The sequence below is a fragment of the Vanessa tameamea genome, chromosome 12 (genome assembly GCF_037043105.1).
Source record: "Vanessa tameamea isolate UH-Manoa-2023 chromosome 12, ilVanTame1 primary haplotype, whole genome shotgun sequence".
Taxonomy (NCBI): Eukaryota; Metazoa; Arthropoda; class Insecta; order Lepidoptera; family Nymphalidae; genus Vanessa; species Vanessa tameamea.
In genome coordinates, this window is record NC_087320.1 from 10,052,081 (window position 1) to 10,071,935 (window position 19,855).

Consider the following 19,855-nt stretch of genomic DNA (forward strand, 5'->3'; position numbering starts at 1 on the left):
CAAAATCTGTACCAAGTTTAATTTTGTATAAAAATAGAAAGAAAAAACAGTTTCTTAATATTTTGTTAATTGAAATATAAGCTGTCAGATATCAAAGTCGATTATTTATGCATATATATATACGTGCATTAAAAATGTATTATAAATTTTGTAAAATCGAACATATAGTGATGTCTTGACCATTCCTCCAACTTTTGCGTTCGCGCCTTGTCAAGTTGGACATCTTGTTATTTTGTATGGGCTCTGTTGTAAATATATTTTTTAAGAACGGTGTTACAAAAACAACAACAGTATAGTAATGTATATTATTGTATATAATTACTATCATAATATGCCTCAAAATATTATTTATATATTAAAATTGTAACGAAGAAGAAATTGATAGGCGACTTATAAAAAATATATTTTCAAGTTTAAAGACTCGTTCGTAAAATCATTTTAATTTACCAATAAAAAAAAAAGTTAAGCAATTTTTAAATAATACATAAATACTTTATCGCTTTCAAAATGACTAAAACCACTTCGATAAGATTAACATTTAATTACTTGTTTCTTTATTCAGGCCACGGTGAGAGCAATTCTTTTGAGACGAATTGATGCACTCTGAATTGAATTTGTTTTTGTTGAAAATTCTTCGTTTATCCAATCTTTGAATTATGTACTTACTTTACGTTAGTACGTTTTTTTGTTTTATCTCTAATCATTTCGTTAATTTTTTCCTCTTTTTAAAAGATATTGAAATCACTTTGATAATATTTAAAATGATAAGTTAAATCGTATTTTTTTAATAAGTTTACTAAATCTCTCTTGGAATAACTTCCTTTTGACATATTTGTAATGTTTCTTAAACGGTTTGATATATAAATATTTTATACTACTTTGCGTCTGCGGCTTCATCCGCGCGTTTTTGACGGTCGTCAGGTATTGAGGTATCAGGCTTGCTTCATAACAAACTTTATCAAAGCCGTGAAAGCGTAACAGTCAGACAGACATACAGAGTTTACTTTCGAATTTTTAATGTTACTAATTATATATTCATTTGTTAATAAGGAAACTATCCAGAACTGTAAGCGTCTTGCATTTAATCATGAATCTAATTTGTGTAAAATGTGCTTTTAAAATTAGTAACTAATATTTATTGATTTACTAAATTAGTTAAGAAGTTATATAAAATACGTTAACTGTGGTTATAATTTCGTTTCTTGCTAATATTAATAGGTTTATTAAACTTATATTCTTTTGTCTTCTTTAAATAATAATACTACTTTCATGAACTAAGAAAGCGCGTTGATAAAAAAGCCACTATCGATAAAAACAGTCCTACAAAATATCGATAATACCAAAGTTTAATTAATTATATAAAGGGAACCCATGCCTTTAATTTTGCTCGTTACAAATCAACTCCGAAGCGCATCGGTCGACCCACTAGTGATTGATCTAAAAATCGAAATAAGAACGCGAAGGTCGCGCGGATCACAAATGAAAGTCATCAACGAAATCCCGGTTGTTCAACAAAAATGTCTGATTACACTCGACCGAGACACAACAATAAATCCGCGGGAGATATGATTGTCTCACTCCGGCACAATAGCGTTAGAAAGTGTGGGAAGACATGCCGTCTATGTAATTGATTGTTTTATACTCCGTTACCGAGGCTATAGGAGAAAACGTCCGTGGAAATGTCTGTTACAAGGTTGTAGTTTTATTTTTGTAAGTGATATTGAAAATGTATTGTTCTTAAATGCTTCGTAGCTTTTCAATTGACACTGACCATAGAGTAACAGGCGAACAATTCCGCGTGACTGGTTTCAATGGATACTGGTGTTGTTAAACGATTGTCTGGTTTATTTTGGTCGTTCGCTCTGACTGCGTTTCACTAAACGATGTACAATAGCGGATATGTGGCTGCTAAGTATTTATTGTTATTGGATTTTACTTCAGTACTATATATTTTTATTTATGGTATCTATTATCGCTAATAGAGGTTAAAACTGTCAGAAGTAATAAATATACTTTACACCGTCAACGGGCTGCTAAATATGGGAACGCCTTCCCCCTAATTACACTAGCTCGGTTATCCTTTAAACATAAAAACGGAAATACAAAATTATTCCTGTTTGGCGGTTAAGTAATTGATGAGTTTTATCAACCTAGAACTTAACTATAAACAGCGGACGTGCTTGCATGAAACCTTACAAGCAAATACACATTTTCTAGTTCGAATATATATATTTTGATTTGATATTGAAATATTTTAAATAATGGCCGTTTAAATTTTTGAAAAATCCGTACTTAATTAAAAAGTATTTACTAATTTAATTTTAATATTTTTCTCATAACAGGTACCATTTTACGTTGGTATTGTAAATACGTAGGTAGCTTTAGAGCGCTATTTAATTAGACCATCTGAACTCTCTACATGAAGTATGTAGTCAAGATAGATGACCTAATGGATAAAATGCGTAGTTGTTAACCGAAGTTCGCGGATACAAATCATATCTGTTTTTTTTTATGCATTTAATTACTGCCTTTAATTGCTCGCTAAGTGTATTAGAAAAGAAAACATGAAAATATCTACATCATCTATGAGAATTAGGAGCCATTTATTAGTAATAGGATAGAATGTTAGATTGAACAGAAAATCATATAGACGAGGGTAGATTAGTAGGAATATCTACATATATATTTAGAAATTATTTTGAAAAGTTATTAAAACTAGTTACAGCGTTCACGAAGTAATAAAACGAAGCAAAAAGGTGTCAATTTCATTTAAAGAAAGTACGAAAAAAAAACAAGCTCCAATTAACTGAATGATAAAAAGTAATAAATATTCATAAGTGAAATATAATTGATTTATGATATAATCAATAAATATGCCTCCGTTTGATCCGTTGTGTTTTGTGAAAGTTATCGTGGAGCGAGGTTGTTGAGTTAGGTTAGTGTTTCCACTACGTATTATTGCGTAAGTATTTTGAAAGTTAAACTGGTATCGAAATCGTGCGGAGTCGCGGCGAATCGCTTGTTTTTTTTGTTAGGGCATATAGAGCTGACTTGCTTTTTACAAGTACACTTAGGTGTTTCATTTGTTTTTGTTGAAAATCTAGTCTTATGTCATATTTATTTTGTTTGAATTTTTAGAGGGGAATGTGAACCTGAAAATCTGAGCATGATAGTTTTCACTACCGACTATAGAAATAGACGCAACAAATAGAAGTCGTTTCTTTAATTGGCAATACTTACTTGCGTGTAATATTTTATTTTTCGGATAACTGTTAAGTGGTCATTATCGCCTGTAGACGTTATGTTTCTCGGTTTGGCTCACTAACCCTTAAATCTAGAATACAGCAATATAAAGTATGAATATTTGGCTGTAGAATATCAGGCGAGTGGGTGTTACCTAACCCGATGGGCTTGTAGGAAACCCTAACACCAGCCATAGCTCGTTATTCAATACAATTATCTATTTTAATCTATTTTACCTCAAGAATTTATCTTTGTATCGTTTCCTCTCAGAACACAATAAATCTTGGAGCAATAGATTTAACTCCAGGACTTATAGCATCCACTTGTGACAACAGTGCTGGTTCAAGTGAATCGGTCTTGCGATTCAACTGTGAAATAACTCTAGTAATATTTGCTACTATTTCTTGTGATTATAATTTGTCTTATAGTAATCCTCATCTATAGAATCTTTTAAAGTGTGCATGATAGGATGTTTGTTACTAAATCATGGAAGTGTAGATCTCCGACTGAACGAATTTGGGTGTTTGAAATAGAAATTGTCTGTATCATGTATTGACACTTATGTTTCCTAATAATACACAGTTGTTCTGTATCTACACTAATAATATAAATGCGAGAGTAACCCTGTCTGTCTGTTTGTCCGTCTGTTGCTCTGTGACGACCAAATCAATGAACCGAAATTAATGAAATTTAAGATTTCGAACTCCAAGGAAGGACGTAGGCTACATATTTATTCTTGACGACCACCCCCTAAAACGTAAGCGAAGTCGCGGTTGACAACTAGTTTATTTTAAAGTTTTCTATCAATCTTCAATGCTACAAATAAATAAATTTCGATGTTCCAATTGATGTTGTTGGCTCTCTTTGCTAAAATGTTCCTTGAATGTCATTCGCATTTATCTCGACGTTCTGTATCGGATCACTTTTGTGTGACTTCAGTTCTCTCATATCAGTTTAAAGACCTCGTTAAAATTATATAAAAGAACAATAAAGAATAACGTCACCATATCAAGGAAACACGTACATAGATAAAATATAATGACTCGTTTATATTGTCATAGACGTATTATGTTTTGAGGTATGCGATTTTAAAGACTTGTCTTACTATGGGTACAACGTTTTAAATAGCACTTTGCAATTACGATTGGTATCCACGTACGACCTACAATAGTGTTGTAAGAATATATTACTAGTTTTTGACTGGTCATCGATTCTCGTGGAATGACAATGTAATCGACACGCCCGGTCCGACCGGTGAAAGTGTTCGCGAAAGTGAAGCCGGAACCGTGCGGTGACGTCACGCGCGATTTGCGCAAGAGCACCTCCTATGGCGACATTGCGAAATGTTATCTCGTATTGTTAGTGTTGCGATTTAAGATTTAATTTATTCGATATTTAGTCTTATAACATTTTAATATATTAAGTGTTAACTACGTAATTTAAATAATTTCTTGCCTTTTTCTTTTTCGTGAGTGGTTTTTATATTGTCCAGCTCTTTCTTTTCGATGACCGTTTTAATGAGGCTAAAGTTTGTAACCGCATCACGAATGCAACCGCAAAAAAGAAATCATGATTTTTTAACAGTTTTTTACTTACGACTGAGGTCACGTTTTAATAAACGCATTTAAATTCAAATTAACGTAATTCGGCTCGGATCCTAAAAGGATTTAAAATGACGACGAGGTTCTTTTATCGTTCACAAAAGTAATTGAGATATAGATTTTTTAACACGTTTATTATTATTATTTAAAAACGTACAAGATGAATTCGTGTCAGAGGCATTCTGCTGGCCGTCTTGTTCTCTGTTCTGTTAATCAATATTTAATCCGACCTTTTATGAAAATTATTAACTTCCGAAAATTTTATTCACAATAAACAAATCCTACTTAAATTCAATAATGAATGTATTTTTGAAAAATAAATATCTCACATCACTATCAATAAGTTCTAAGCATTCATATGTAACATTGCTTCTAAAGATAGTGCGCTAATCATAGGTTTTCAGTTGTCCCAAGTACGAAGGGCGGACGCTAGATGCAAGGGCGGGACGACCTTGTCCCGACGAGGCGCAGTCTAGAGGTCGGGGATGTACCTTCCCTACCAGTCCTGTGTCAATGTTTGCGTTCACATGACAAAAGTTTTAATAGTCTATTGTTTGGTTTTTGTTTTCGGTGTCTATTTTCAAAACGTTTCATTTGAAAAGTCCTTTTCTTAAAATGCGCTCCCAAATACGTATTATTAATGAGATATTTTTTATTGTATTTATTTATAAAAAGTATATAAGAAATAAACCAATATCGATAAATATGATTTGAACATCCCTGCTTTCTCTTACCGAGACTAAAATAACTTCAATCGAGAAAACGCGGACGACTGAACGATTTCTTATAAACAGCATATTTCCTTCGTATTTCGCCGAACATTTTAGTATAATATTATCACTCACGTAGTTATATTATAAACTAGTAGACTTGGTCACGCGTTATTGTGGCCACGTAACATGTTAGACTATATTGTTCGATAATGTTTAGTCAAAAACCTTTGAGACACACAGAAAGTAGTGGTCGAAATATACAGCGGTTTTTGCGTGAGTCGCGCTAAAAAAACAGCGATCTTTTTACAAATATAGATTAGAGCTATTACATACATTTATAACACTTATTTAGTATATACGCGTCGTCATTATTTTGACATATTCATTGTACATACATGTACATACATACATTCATGATACACGCGATGTGTAGATTAATTAATTATCCATTCACACCAGACAATGAACCTTATCATATTTTTTTAATATAATTTGGAGTTGTGTAATATAATACATACATTTTATAAAATTTATAAAATAAAAAATAAAAATACACTTTATTTGTTTATTTTATACCTAAGAACTGAGGTGGCCCTGAGATCTTAACCAAACATCATAGATACAAGTAAGGGCCTAGCACGATTTAGATTTCACGTGCTTCTTTGGGTACGCAAATTACCGAGGTTGAGTAGGACGGATATAATTTTCTCAAAGGTGTTGTCATTTATATATTATTTCTCTATTGTTCAATCAATATCTATCATAATAATCTTGACTTTATTTTAAATGAAGTAGGCATATTTTAGGCGTACATACTTTAGGCGTATGCTTATTTACGAAAAACCTGCGTAACACTCATAAATTACCCGTTTTACTTCACCGTCGATTTGAAATATTAAAAGAAAAACAACTGGTCGAAAAGGACACGTCGACAACTGTTACAGTTAGGTTAGATTTCCAAGGGATAATACATTTAAAACGTTAACAGCAGTCGGTTATCGAAGGGCGGACAGACGTCCTATCCTCATGTCTAAAGGTCGCCTTACCTTACGACATGCATAACCTTAAGATTATTCTTCAGTCGTCTTAAAATACATGACCTTGATGTAACAAATGCTTATGAACGGATATCAGGATCACTTCAGCGTCGTATCGAAATGTTTTATTCGAGATCTAAGAGATCTTGTTTGTACATCTAATATCCAGTGAATAAGTACTCGTAACGGGTGTAGCCAATACTTTATGTGTAAATCTATAACTCAGTGTATAAAAAAATACTTATTTATCATTTCTATTTATAATGAGTACTGTTATTTTTTAAATCGTTATTTTTAAGATTCATATGAATGTAATACGTGCAGTAATTTATTATTTTGAATGTACCTATATCGATATAATTACGTACTATATGCTTGGTTAGTTAGTAGGATTTTGGACATCTGGGTAGATCACCAGGTATCACCAAGTCATCATATATCCGCCAAGCAGCAAAAGTATTGTTGTCTTCCAGTTCGAAGGGTGAGTGAGACAGTGTACTACAGCTACAAGAGTCATAACATCTATTTCCCAAGGTCGGTGGTGCATTGGCGATCTAAGTAATGGTTAATATTTCTTACAGCGCCAATGTATATGAGCGGTGGTGACCAATTTTACTTCAAAAAATGTCTTAAGATAGGCTAATATAAGCTTACCTATGTAACATAATCATTATCATTCCAAATATACATTAAATTGAATATAAAAATAAAAGAACACGAAATTTTTAAATATTTGTATATTAATGTAAGTTTGAGGGTGACATTACACCAGTTAATGCTCCGTAAATTAAATTATGTTGAATTCGTTTCGTATGTCTTACACTTATAATTACTAAAATAACTTAATTTGTTCTGGTCTTGTGTTACGTCTGTAGTCTGTACCGTGGTCCCCGACTCTTTGAAATGTTATTTTTGTTATGTTAACGAACGCTAATCAATTGCTAATTGATTTTACGTTTAATTATATTTGGAAATATCATTTACTTTAGTTTGAAATTTCGTTTTTATTTTAAAGAATGCACTCATATTTGATTTGACATTTTGTGTTGATTTAAGAGAATAAGAATTATAACTTATTATAACTAGAATTTGTTGAGAATGGTTGCCCCGCAGGTGGCGCTGTGAATATCGGGAAGTATTTAATTAATTATAAAAGATTGGTTTTATTCTTATTTCACCTGGGCGGGACGGGTGAGTGGTTTTTCATAAAAGTTAAAGCTCGTCAAATACTATGGACAAAAAAAATAAAATCTTTCAGACATAGAGGAAAAAAAAGTAACAACTGAACTGTTTTATCGTTCCTATTTATATATGTACATATATAAAATATTATAAAACAAAGCTAGTACTAATGCTATAATGTTTAAACTCTTTGGAATATGAAGCTTACAATGTATTCGTTTATTTCGAGGCGACATTTTATAACACATTCATCTTCATTGACTGGAATAAACATAGAATGACACAACTTAATATATTGATCGACTTCAACTAACGACATCACGACGTACTACCTATTTGTCTCGCACGAAAATCCTTGAATTTATACGAAATGGATACAAATAGGTATCGGAGAGTCCAGATAGCTCTTAATATTGTGATCTTAGAGGCTCGACATAGCGTTGTTTATTGCGTCGTAAACCGAGCTTGTGCCGTAAACCGACACAACTCAGAATTAAGATACGATTTCTTTGTGAAAAGGGCTTTGCTGAACGCGTCTCCGCGACGCCGCGCTCACGTATCGTAAATACACTTGGATGAGTCTACATTAAATACCCATTAGATTTTATTGTTTCCAGGGAGGTTAGAGTCATATATTATAATAAAATGGTGTTATAATTATTTTAAAGGTAAATACTTTACGTTTACTTTACGTTACTTAAATGGAACGCAAATCTATTAAAATAATTGTTTTTTTTTTGCTAATTAAAATATATAAATTGTTTTAATTATATATACAATTTATTGAACAAATTCTGTATAAAATTTTATGTATACAATCCCACACATCTTTAATCATATAGAATTTAGACGATGTAATAAAATAGAGTTAAAAAACAAAATATATACTTTATTATAAAAGAAAAAAATGTATTGCTCCCAAGGATGGATTACACTGACTGTGACGGATAGCAAAGAATGTGTATATATATTCTATTGGCTGTTTACGTAGTTTTCCACGTGGTTTTGATTATCGTGTTTTCAAACCACTAATATGTTCTTCATTATAAGATAGATTTATAATATTTTTTTAAATTAAAACAGAACGTAAGATTTCAGCTGTTATATATTTATGGATACCATACGCGTATTACGTATTTTCATTCGATTTATAAATGTTTAGGTTGAATTTGTATATTTTATATAGTATTTATATAGTATATATATAAAGTATAGTTACCAAGTCAAATCGATGAATAAAAAAAAGCAGCCGTAGCATAGGCTTGTAACGTAAGTGAAAGTATAGCTTTGAGCGGCGCCAATCAAAAACGCATTAGCTCGAAACGCGGCGCCGGCGCAGGCGCGTACGTTCAGTGTTGTTCTAATGTTTGTTTCGGATATCGATATATTTTTAGCTTGCTATAATATTTGAATATTATTTATTAAAACCGAAAGATGTGAATGTATTTCTTTTATTGTTTGTATCAATAAAACACAGGCACCTTCAATGTAAAAGGCAAAAGCATAATTGATATAACTACATATTTAAAAAATTGTAGGTACAGATTTTTTTCTTCGTTGGCTAAATAATTGCAATTCAAATTATTGTTATACTTTAACGACTTAACTATAAACCCCCCACCCACCTTCCGCGTCGATGAAGCTGCGGGCGGAAATTAGTTATATAATTTCCCTTTTTTTCAGTTTAGTACGTTAAAATAATGAGTCGTTACGCAATCCCCGGACTTACCTAACGTTGATAAGGACTAGAACCGGTCCATACTTTGATAACTATTACATGTTCGAGCAGCAAGGAAAGGGCCATTAGGAGCCTTTATTGTACTTACAAAATGATTGCAATTGCGATAACGCTAACAACTTGCTGCTATTAGTTTCTGTTTGGATCGAGAGGACCGATGGAAAGTGGGATGCGATAATGGTAGTATAATTGACGTACAAATTCCATTTTAGCAAGTTTTCGAAGCTAACCACAGGTTACTTACTACGAGTATATGTTTTGTTCATATGGCATTTTAGTTTCACAGTGTGTTTTGTGAGCTATATTAATTTTCAAGCAATATCTAATTGTTCAGTTGTTTTGTTTTGAAGTAGATATATGTATGTATGTTGTTGTTGTTGTTTAACTTATAAGGCAACTGATACCAAGGTTCTCTATTTTTGAGTTAGATTCTTGTTAGTAAATTATTAGGGGTCTGCTGCTTCGCTCGCGTTTTAGGGGTCGGTCCGGTTTTTGGTACAATAAAGCCTATATCCTCCCTTGAGGTTCAAGCTTACTTCATACAAAATTTCATCAAATTCGGTTCATTGGTTAGGTCAGACAGAGCTACTTTCGCATTTATAATATTAGTATAGGTTTTTTAAATTGACAGTTACAGCAAAACAAAAAAAGAAAAATAAAAAATATATTTATCTTTTTTTATGTTAATGTTTATTAAATTATCTTCAAATTGTTCTTTGACACGTGAATAAAATTATTTTGCACAACACTATATTAGAATTTTATTAATTAAAACAATAATTCTCTTTTGATTTTTAAGATACTCTAAGCACGCAATTTATATACTGCATTCCGTCCAGTGAATTCACATCACAGATGTATTCCTTCAATAAGCGTACTTTTTGAAAGTGTGATTCATATCGAACACAATACGAAAGTATCAAAACGCCTGCCTTTCATAATAGTGTTACGTAAAGCTCAAGAGAAATCAGCTTGCTCTCCGGCGTTATAGCTAAACTGAGCGTTCGAGATCCATCACCGGAACCAATTCAATTGGATTTATCTATTAAATGTGAAACTTTGAGTCATCGTTGTTTTCGCATCATATGGTCCCGTAGTTAAATGAAACATACTCGAAACTTAGATACTACTAATAATACATCAATTACTAATTAATAACAAATTGTTAACTTTAAGGTTATACAATTTTTTAATGGCTGATTGTCGTAGGGCACCGATTATTTCGCCAATGTCACGTGCGAGGGAGAACACTCGGTCGAGGTTACAGGCTTAATTTAATTTAGTTTAGCAGGAATTATAGTAGATACTAATACTTTATAATTCTATAATTGATTTAACATGAACTTAATCCGATGGAGGTTGGTGGCAGATTCATCCGAAATTTTCCAGGTTTCCTTACGGTGCTATCTAACTCAAATTAAATACGTGAACATTTGGTCTTGCTTGACTGCGTTTGAACCTGTGAAGTGTTTATGATGAAAGTGAAGAATGAATATATCATTCATGTGTTATAACGAGTATGCTATGTCGGCTCTTATACTTTTAAATCGTTCAATTTATTTAACTTACTCCATCTTGGCCGAGTTGATTTCCATATGTTATTCTTTTTAAATTAAAAATTATAAGTAGTTTTAATTTAATAATAATATTTAGGCGTTGGTCGTAAAGTTAGGTATAAAAAGTAGCCTTTTTCATTCCTGGGAGTTTTCATCAAATTATTTTTAAGACGGAGTTAATTTCGTATTTATAATATTAGTACATATATTGTCAATACTATTTGTATCCATATGTTGAACTAGTGTTTATAATTCATCTCGTACTCGACAATAGAGGAAAATATTTTGAGGAAACTTGAACGTACCACAAGAAATATTGACACACGTGTATCCGCTAATCCGCAGAGGAGCAGCGTTGTGAAATAACCTTGATCATTATTATTAACAAGAGAAAATACCTCCATATGGTACCATTACTATTTATGGTTTGCTACTTCATATAATATATTTATATACTCTTGTAAAATAATATGTTAGTTTAATAAAACGGTTCACTACACTACAGTGCACTACACTACACAACATTACGCTACAATACACTACGCTACATTACAATGATCAAACCTGACCTATTGTTTGGGCACGTTTAAAAACTTACGTTTTGAGCATGTTTTTTATATCAATACGATATTTTGAAAAAAATTACGTTTCAATCACGAGATCCTCTAACGCCAAGGACCCGTGAATTTTAACCGACTATTGTAGGTTCAAATCCAGACGGACAAGCCTAACTCAGTTTTTATGTGTTTAATTTGTCTTAAGTTCATCATATTATGCTAGACAATGAAGTAAAACGTGAAGAAACCTGCATGCGTTAGATGGAACTCTGCCACATTCCGCAGCGTGGTGAAATAACCTCTAAGACTGTCTCCCCGAGAAAAGTGGAGGCGTTTTTTAACTGTGGGATGTTTTGAGGTTGTTACATTTAAAATAAACCTTCTAGATTTACTTAGAAATACACATACAATTATACAAATTAATCTAATTATAAAGCACACAAAAACGATTATATTATTTTGTTTATATTATTTAAACTGAATTCTACACGAACTTTTCATTTTAGAAATGTTATTCGTTCGTTTTCTTTTTCATTATTTGCTATCGTCCAATGTTATCTCAACAACTTTCTCTTATTAAATTAGTTTTATTCGCAACTTATATAACATATAAAGCGTTACGTTTAGATTAACTTATGTAATATGCATATACTATTTTAGTATATAAACTGTGATAGCGACAAATGATTCGTTGAAAGGTATAAAATTTTATCGTAATAAATTAACGACATAATTGTTACTATAATGTCTTAGTTACAGTAATTAAGTAAGGATTATGTTGAGTATGATTACAGATTATTATGTAAAATATTTCATAACTCAATTCATAACGAATAAAGTCTATTACTGAGTCAGTACTATTACTGATTCTTTTAAAACCGAAGCATTTAACAATGATTAATGATACGAGCCTCATCACTTACGCAACAGCGTGCCCATAACAGACTGTAACCTTAATAACTTTCACCTAACACGAATTGGTAATCAGCCGGTTCGTAATAACCATAATAACGAGTAATAAAACTATTTGCAACGCATCCACGATAGTGAGAGTGGATGTATATATTTTGTTCGAACACGCAATGTTAAAGGTCGTCGTTGACGCCAATTGCTTTCCTTTTATAGTTTTACGAATCTCATTTAAAAGCTATGTTGTAACAAACAGAATGATATTGTTAAGAGGATTATGAAAGTACCTAACAAAGTCGACCCGTAATCGAAGTTAAAATCGTCGGATTAACGAAACGTTTTCTAAAGATTAAACGATGTAGTCGTGCGTTTGCATACTTATATAAATTATTTTTATCTCAGATATTTAAATTTTTATAACTAGTAACATGGTTAAATTTACTTTTTTTTCCAAATTTCTTGGACTCGATAAGAGTAAAAATTGTTTTTAGAATTTGAGTGCCATATGTAACGTTTCAGAGAGACGAGATGGCCCAATGGTTAGAACATCTTAACCGATGATTGCGATGTTGAATTTTCATGTGCTTCGTTTGTGTTTATAATTCATCTCGAGCTCGGCGGTGAAGGAAAACATGGTGAGGAAACCTGCACGTGTCTAATTTCAACGAAATTCTGACACATGTGTTTCCACCCGCATTGGAGCAACGTGGTGGAATATGCTCCAAACCTTCTCCACAAAGTGAGAGGAGGCATTAGCCCAGCAGTGGGAAATTTAGAGGCTGTTAATGTTAATGTATATGTAACGTTTCTGGCTTAAAGTTTCAATATAGAGTGAACGGAACGCACTCGTTTCTATTTTTATGTTTCCTTGCCTTTCGTTCACAATACTTTTTTACTTTTTGTAATGCGTAACTGAAACACGTATACAAGACGCAGCGTATTTCGGAGGTTTAGTACTTAATTTTATATATAATAACATTAGGTATATACCTAATTAACGTGACAAGCGAGCATGTTATTGTAAAAATATAAACACATAAAATGTTCCGTATAAAACTTAACGCTTTCAATTTCATTTAACTCGCATTTTCTTATATTTTATTGAAGGTCAGTGTGACCTAAATTGTGTTTCAAATATATGAGACTTCACTGTATTTTTATTTAAATTGTAATTAGTTTTGTGATGTCATATCCGCAACAGACTTTCGATACGACTCATGATGAAAGTTCGTCGTAAACACGTATGCAATTATGCATATGCTAAATGAGATTTCATACGAAGACCGAAGCTATCTCTATAAAATGAAAACTCACAATCCAATATCGACTTTATGTGTCACGAATAAAGAATATAATTAATTATCCATATATTATTTATATGTGGTGATATTTTTCAACGTCGTACGAACCAGGTAGACTTTTATCGAGAGAAAGAGAAGTTGACTCATTAAGTTTACTTTCACCCAACCCTGTGGGCGCGAGTTTTCGAAGGTCAATATAAACATATTTTGATTTGACGTTTCGTGTATTCTTTTTTGTAGGTACTAAAATGTTTATTTACACAAGAATGATTTACATTAATGCCTTAATTGTACACAAATCAATATTTAGTTATTGTACAAATAATGACCGCGTGGAATAAAGGCAAGAATGCCAATAATAATGTACTAACTGATGTGAGGCCATTAGCAGTTTTGTGCTTCTCGAATCTCAAAATCGAAGTACAGTAGAACGCCGATTATTCGAAATAATTGGGACCGGGGTCGATTCGGATAGTCGGACATAGACTCGTAATAAGAATAACGAACTGTCACACATAGAATAAACTTTATTAAGTTTAACAAACACAGTTCTACATTAACGCTCACTTGTACAAAAATTAACAAAAAATACTTAGTTTTAATTTTTTATATTACACTTAGGACCAATTCGGATAATAATTGATGATTCGGTTAATCTGCGTTCGGATAATCGGCGTTATATTGTAAATTAAAATCATATCAATATCGTTACGAACCTTTGAAATTTAAAAATAGAACATTCTTTTATATCTGTGACTCGCTACCCGTCCCGGCTTCACACGGGTGTAATAAGGGTCTATACCCATTTTTACATTGAAGAAAAAAAGGGTTTTTCCGTTGAAATTCTAGACCTTTCTCTACTATAATATACATTTATTATATATACAAACTTTCCTCTGGTTATTGATGGGTATATGAAATCTGTTGCTTAATTAAAAATAACTAAGGCGAAAAGAGACTGTTTTATACTATGTAGATAAATAAAACTTGTTTATATATAATAGTATGTTAATGTTTTACATATAAAAAACGAACGTCTTTGTGTGTTTCGTTTGTAAAGGTCTGTTTTTTTTTTTCTTGAAAATATTGGCGTTTAAAGAAATAATACGGATTTGATTGTTGAAATAATTGTTTTTTATTGCTAAAATGTTGCGACAGATTATATCGAGGAAGTAATTTTCAGTTTTGTGGTCGAGAGGTCAAGACCGTCTTTATCTTTTTTCCTTCATAACACATTGTTATTATTTTAAAATTTTGTGATATGTTTACTGCTGTTGTAGGATTATTAAAAAAGGAAGTATTTAGTGAGGTTAATTGCGGAAGAATACGCTAAATAAAACGACTAAATATTTGGTCTTGGAACTTGGATTAAAGTTTTTTTTCTTCAAAAAAACCTCAATCTGTTTTATTAAATATAATTTTCCAGTTTATAAAATACGATTTTATATTGAAATGTTTTATGTTGGAGACTTCTTTGTGACGTTTCTTGTGGTCACAATTGTTTCTTTGTCTTGAAAAAAAAGAGAAATATAATAAGCTTACTTTCTGAATATTTATTCCTTTCTTTTAAGTTATCTGTATCATTTACTAGACTAACCGGCTTAGGTTGTAGGAGAAAGTCGAGTAAGTTAGTCATTCGGGTACTTTTAATGTATTGTATGTGTATAGGAAATTCTAGCAAAACATTACACGGCGTATTTTTATTATTTGTTTAATACATTATTGCTTCATTTGTGTATTATGTATTCATGAAATAGTAATTGTAAATGCAGATATTTATTGTAAATGATATCTGATATTACTAATTATTATCATTCTTTTGCTATTGATACAATACTAGCACTACAATGATATTATTTCATACAATTTTTTCCGGCAAAAATATTTTCAAAGAGAATTAAAACATGTTTATTCAAATTGTTTTTTGTCTAGTTTCGCCGTGAGAGCCACAATGGCCGATGAAAACTGTGTACTGAGAATTCGGAGAATCGAAATAAAATCACTTCTATACTAAAATATAGAAAAGGGGTAAAAATAACTGTTAAATAATTTATGAATCGTCATCAGAATAAAATCAATAGTCAGGTTGCCTTAAATTAAAATTGACTCTTAAACGTAATTTGGACTGCTATATTTGAGAATTAGAACGTATGTTTGAAAAAATTGCATTGCATTGTGTTTGAAAAGCACAGGACGTCGGCTAACATCCATTTGCTTTTGGTTCACGGCCCGAGGAAATATCGCTTGGAGCGATAGATTTTAAACAAATAAAACCTTATTTATACCCGTATAAAATCGCGCAGGTCTTTTTTTTCCTATGATAGTCATTCACGCATTGAAACCAATTACCGCTGTTATTCCAATAACAATATATTTTTTTAATTTATTTAATAAAATATTTATTTAAACGCACACACACACTCGTACAACTTTCACTTACTTTTTTACAACTTTCCTGTAATATTGCTAATAGATATAAATGTACATATTTATATTTGAAAAAATATTTTTATGAATTTAAAAAAAAAATAAAAATTGCATAATAAGATACAAGATGTGCTCAATAAAAAGGTACTGTTATTTAAAAATATTTTTTTTTTGTTTCAGGTAAGCCGAAAAATCGATTACGATTACGAAAGCAGGCCTCGTTTGTTTAAAAAGTAAGTTTAAATTAAATTGTCTTTTACAAATTGGTAGTTAATTATATTTAAATGAAATTTTGATTACTGGTTATGTATGTAATGAATTAACCAACATAATCATTTAATTCTAATTCAATTAAGCGTCGGAATAATTATGTAGAATTATTTTTAAAGCGCCTCAAAAGTAAACAACGATTTAATTGCGTTGTGGTTAGGGTTGTAAAGCTTTCCGCTGCATCCACACCAGCGATAGTCGCATGGTGCGGCGCGGCACTCCCACTCGTCGTTCTTGGCCGCGGCCGGCTCGCGCTCATTCACTTCAGTCCACAGCCGACTACCGCGGCGAACGCACGCGACGATTTACGCGCCTCCGATGTTAGTTTACGATTACGACATCGCGTCGCAACACGGAATTTCGCCGTGACATTGAATATAACTATTTCGAATATGGGTTAAACGACCCCGTAGACGAAATGAGTCCGGGCGAGCGCGCCGCCTTAGGGCGCCGCGAAGCCCCTCGCCCTCACTATGCGGCCACCGCACCGGGTTTCCCGCCACCGTACTATCCGCCCTATGGTGTGCCACATCCTAATGCATGGCTAGGGGCACCCCTTATATCTATGGCAGGACGTACACCGCCACCTCGTGAAAACCCTGTATCTAAGCTTGCGATGCATACACAGGGCGCTCCACTTATAATTCAAAATAGACACGATCGAAGAAAATACACTACTATACCTGAACAACGAAATCATCGCCCCGTGGGACAAACAGAAAATTTTACGAAAGACAGAAGTGATGTGTCTGAAAACAACAGGCCAAGAAATCAACATCATCAACAACAAACACGTCCATCGCGCAGCGGCCGTAACAACAACACGGATGCAGTTAGCGTAGCGAGTGATGAAAGTTCCGGATCTACGAATTCTGAAACAATGCTACCGAGAATCATAAAACCGCGAAAGCGACGTAAAAAGGACCGAAAACCCAATAATATGGTACCACATGAATTGACATCTGCAGTATTGGATCTAGGCGATGTCGAACATTGTGCAGTTACGAATATGGGGTCAACGGCGCACGGTGTTTACGAGGAATCTTATTGCCGTGATATATCGTTGCCCTATCGTTTAGACGTAAAAGTGTTAGATTACCCGGATCCAGCGCCAGAGACTTATAGAGTATCTGCGTTAGGAGAAGCTTTGGAGGCTACGCGTTTTGGATTAGTAGAGGCAGCTTCACCGTCAGAATCTGCTGTTAGTTCATGTCAGTGTCGTTACTGTGATCCTGTCGGACAGATTTGGGATGCTGATTCAATAGCTCATTTATTGGATGAAAATTCTAGTGTAGATTTTGCCCCGACTAAATTAGAAGAGTCGATGAAGATAGTTGGTCCATTGGGCAGACGTGGCGCCGATACAATGTTAAGACGAAGTTGGAGTGATCCATCGGCGCGAGTACCGGAAAGAAAAGTAAATAATAGCGATACGATGTCGGCTCCAAATCTTTATTCTTTATTCCCACCGCCGAGAAGAACCAGTTTTCCGGAGCCTAGGTCGCCACTGGCTTTGGAAATATCGTCAGAGATTGTTACTTCGATGAACGGACACCGTGACTTGGAAATTAAGTTATTTTCGACCTCGCCCCCGGCCTCGACCTCCGAACGTCGTTCTTTCTTCGATGATAAAAGTGAAAGTGCCGTTAACGATAGATGTGCGAACACAAATTCAAAGCAGAAAGCAAACAGTGCAGTGAGTAGTGAAAAGATGGTGTCGAGTGCAAACAATATTCAAAAAAGTGAAAAACATTTGGATTCGGGATGCATAAAGGCACTACTAATTGGCGATAATTCGCGCAACATTTGTGATTTAGCCTTAGTTTCTGTCTGAGGTCGTCGATGACCATGTTTATAATAATTATAACATTTGGAAGCGTATGATTACCAGTCCAGGGGCTTAACGCTCGCCATTTGAGCTGGACTCAAATTTTCATAGCGAGGCAAATACGGAGCGTCTCAACGCGACCCTATGATATTGAGATCTCCGAATCGGTTTCCTGTAGATCCTATAATTAATTTATTTTTTAACCATAGTTTATGAAACTGAAATGAAACTTTGTCTGGAAATTTTATAATTTGTGATTCGCCGTTATGACTAAATATTGTCATTCATTAGTGGGAGAGATGATTCTGGGTGCATTGTGTTAAGTTGATAGAGAGCGTTTTAAATACCTGAAGATTATTATGCCAGTAAAAAATAATGAATGTTGCAATATTATATTATTATTTTGTCCCAACTTGTGTGCAATTAGCGTTTCACACTACTGACACGGTTGCGGATGCGTGCTCGCTATTGCGGTTTCCCGAGGTTTTCACCGCGCGCCGTTCCGGGTGGCGCCTCGTGCGCACCGGTTCATAGCGTTAATGACTTTTTTTTTCCATTTCTACTCGTGGCTCACTTTTACCATAACCGTTTACTTTGACGACCTCCTGGTCTTGAAAACTAATGACCTTAAATATTAAACGTTTAATTTATAATTTAATACGCGTACGTTAATACGTAAATTAGCACTTCTATTCGCTATCATAAGTTTTTCTACCATTAGTAAGTTATCTTCATACGTTAATGGTATGGTAGCTCGAGTGGCAACAACTGTATTATATTTTTTACTGCACATAATTGAATATTTAATAGAACGGTATTCATACATCACTGGTTACGTAGATATTTGAACAATACATTTAAGTCATGATTTAGTTTGCATATAACTTTTATTAGACTAGACTATAAAAAAATGATAATCAACTTTTAGCCTCTTCAAAGCTTAAACCGTGTATAGTTACCGATTTCATCGTTGTATAGTTTTTATGGAAATTTACAGTGATAAAAAATTGAGCCATATTTTTAGTTTCAATAAGACGTCGTTTTTATTTTGACATTTAATTAGTTACACGAAGACGCGCTGATAAAAATAATGATAATTAATTTTTTTAACATTCCGTTATCAATGTTTGTCGAACAAGCAACCAGTTCATTAACATTACGTTTCTGTTCATAAAAACTTTATACGTTCCTTATCGTCTTTCTAGAGACTGACGAATTTGTCCTAAATACGAGGATTTCGGAACGTCAAATACGCACCAGATCTCTATAACGTCAACTGAACGCATTTTCTCATAATACTTCTTCGAATGATAACAAGAGATGTTAATAGCGGCGAATCAGTAATGTTTTCTTTTAAGTCTACGTGTATTTCTTCGAGGAAGGGTCCAATGGGTACACCAGATAAAGTTTCATAATGTAGATAATGTGAATATAATTTAAGTTATTCATGGTTCGTACCTCGGTACACCGCTATCGTTGGCTTTTACACACTA

General features: G+C 33.1%; 2 protein-coding genes across 4 annotated transcripts in view; both read left to right on the top strand.

Annotated features, from left to right (window-relative positions):
• Positions 1–19,855, top strand: part of Twin (twin) — a 191,432-nt gene that overhangs the window by 25,092 nt on the left and 146,485 nt on the right. The window lies entirely within an intron of this gene.
• Positions 16,767–19,323, top strand: LOC113392929 (uncharacterized). Its single transcript, XM_026629560.2, has one exon. The coding sequence runs from the start codon at positions 16,953–16,955 to the stop codon at positions 18,366–18,368; it is 1,416 nt and encodes a 471-aa protein (XP_026485345.2). The 5' UTR covers positions 16,767–16,952; the 3' UTR covers positions 18,369–19,323.

Coding starts and splice junctions, on each gene's coding strand:
- LOC113392929 (XM_026629560.2), top strand. CDS start 16,953: ATGAGTCCGGGCGAGCGCGCCGCCTTAGGGCGCCGCGAAGCCCCTCGC.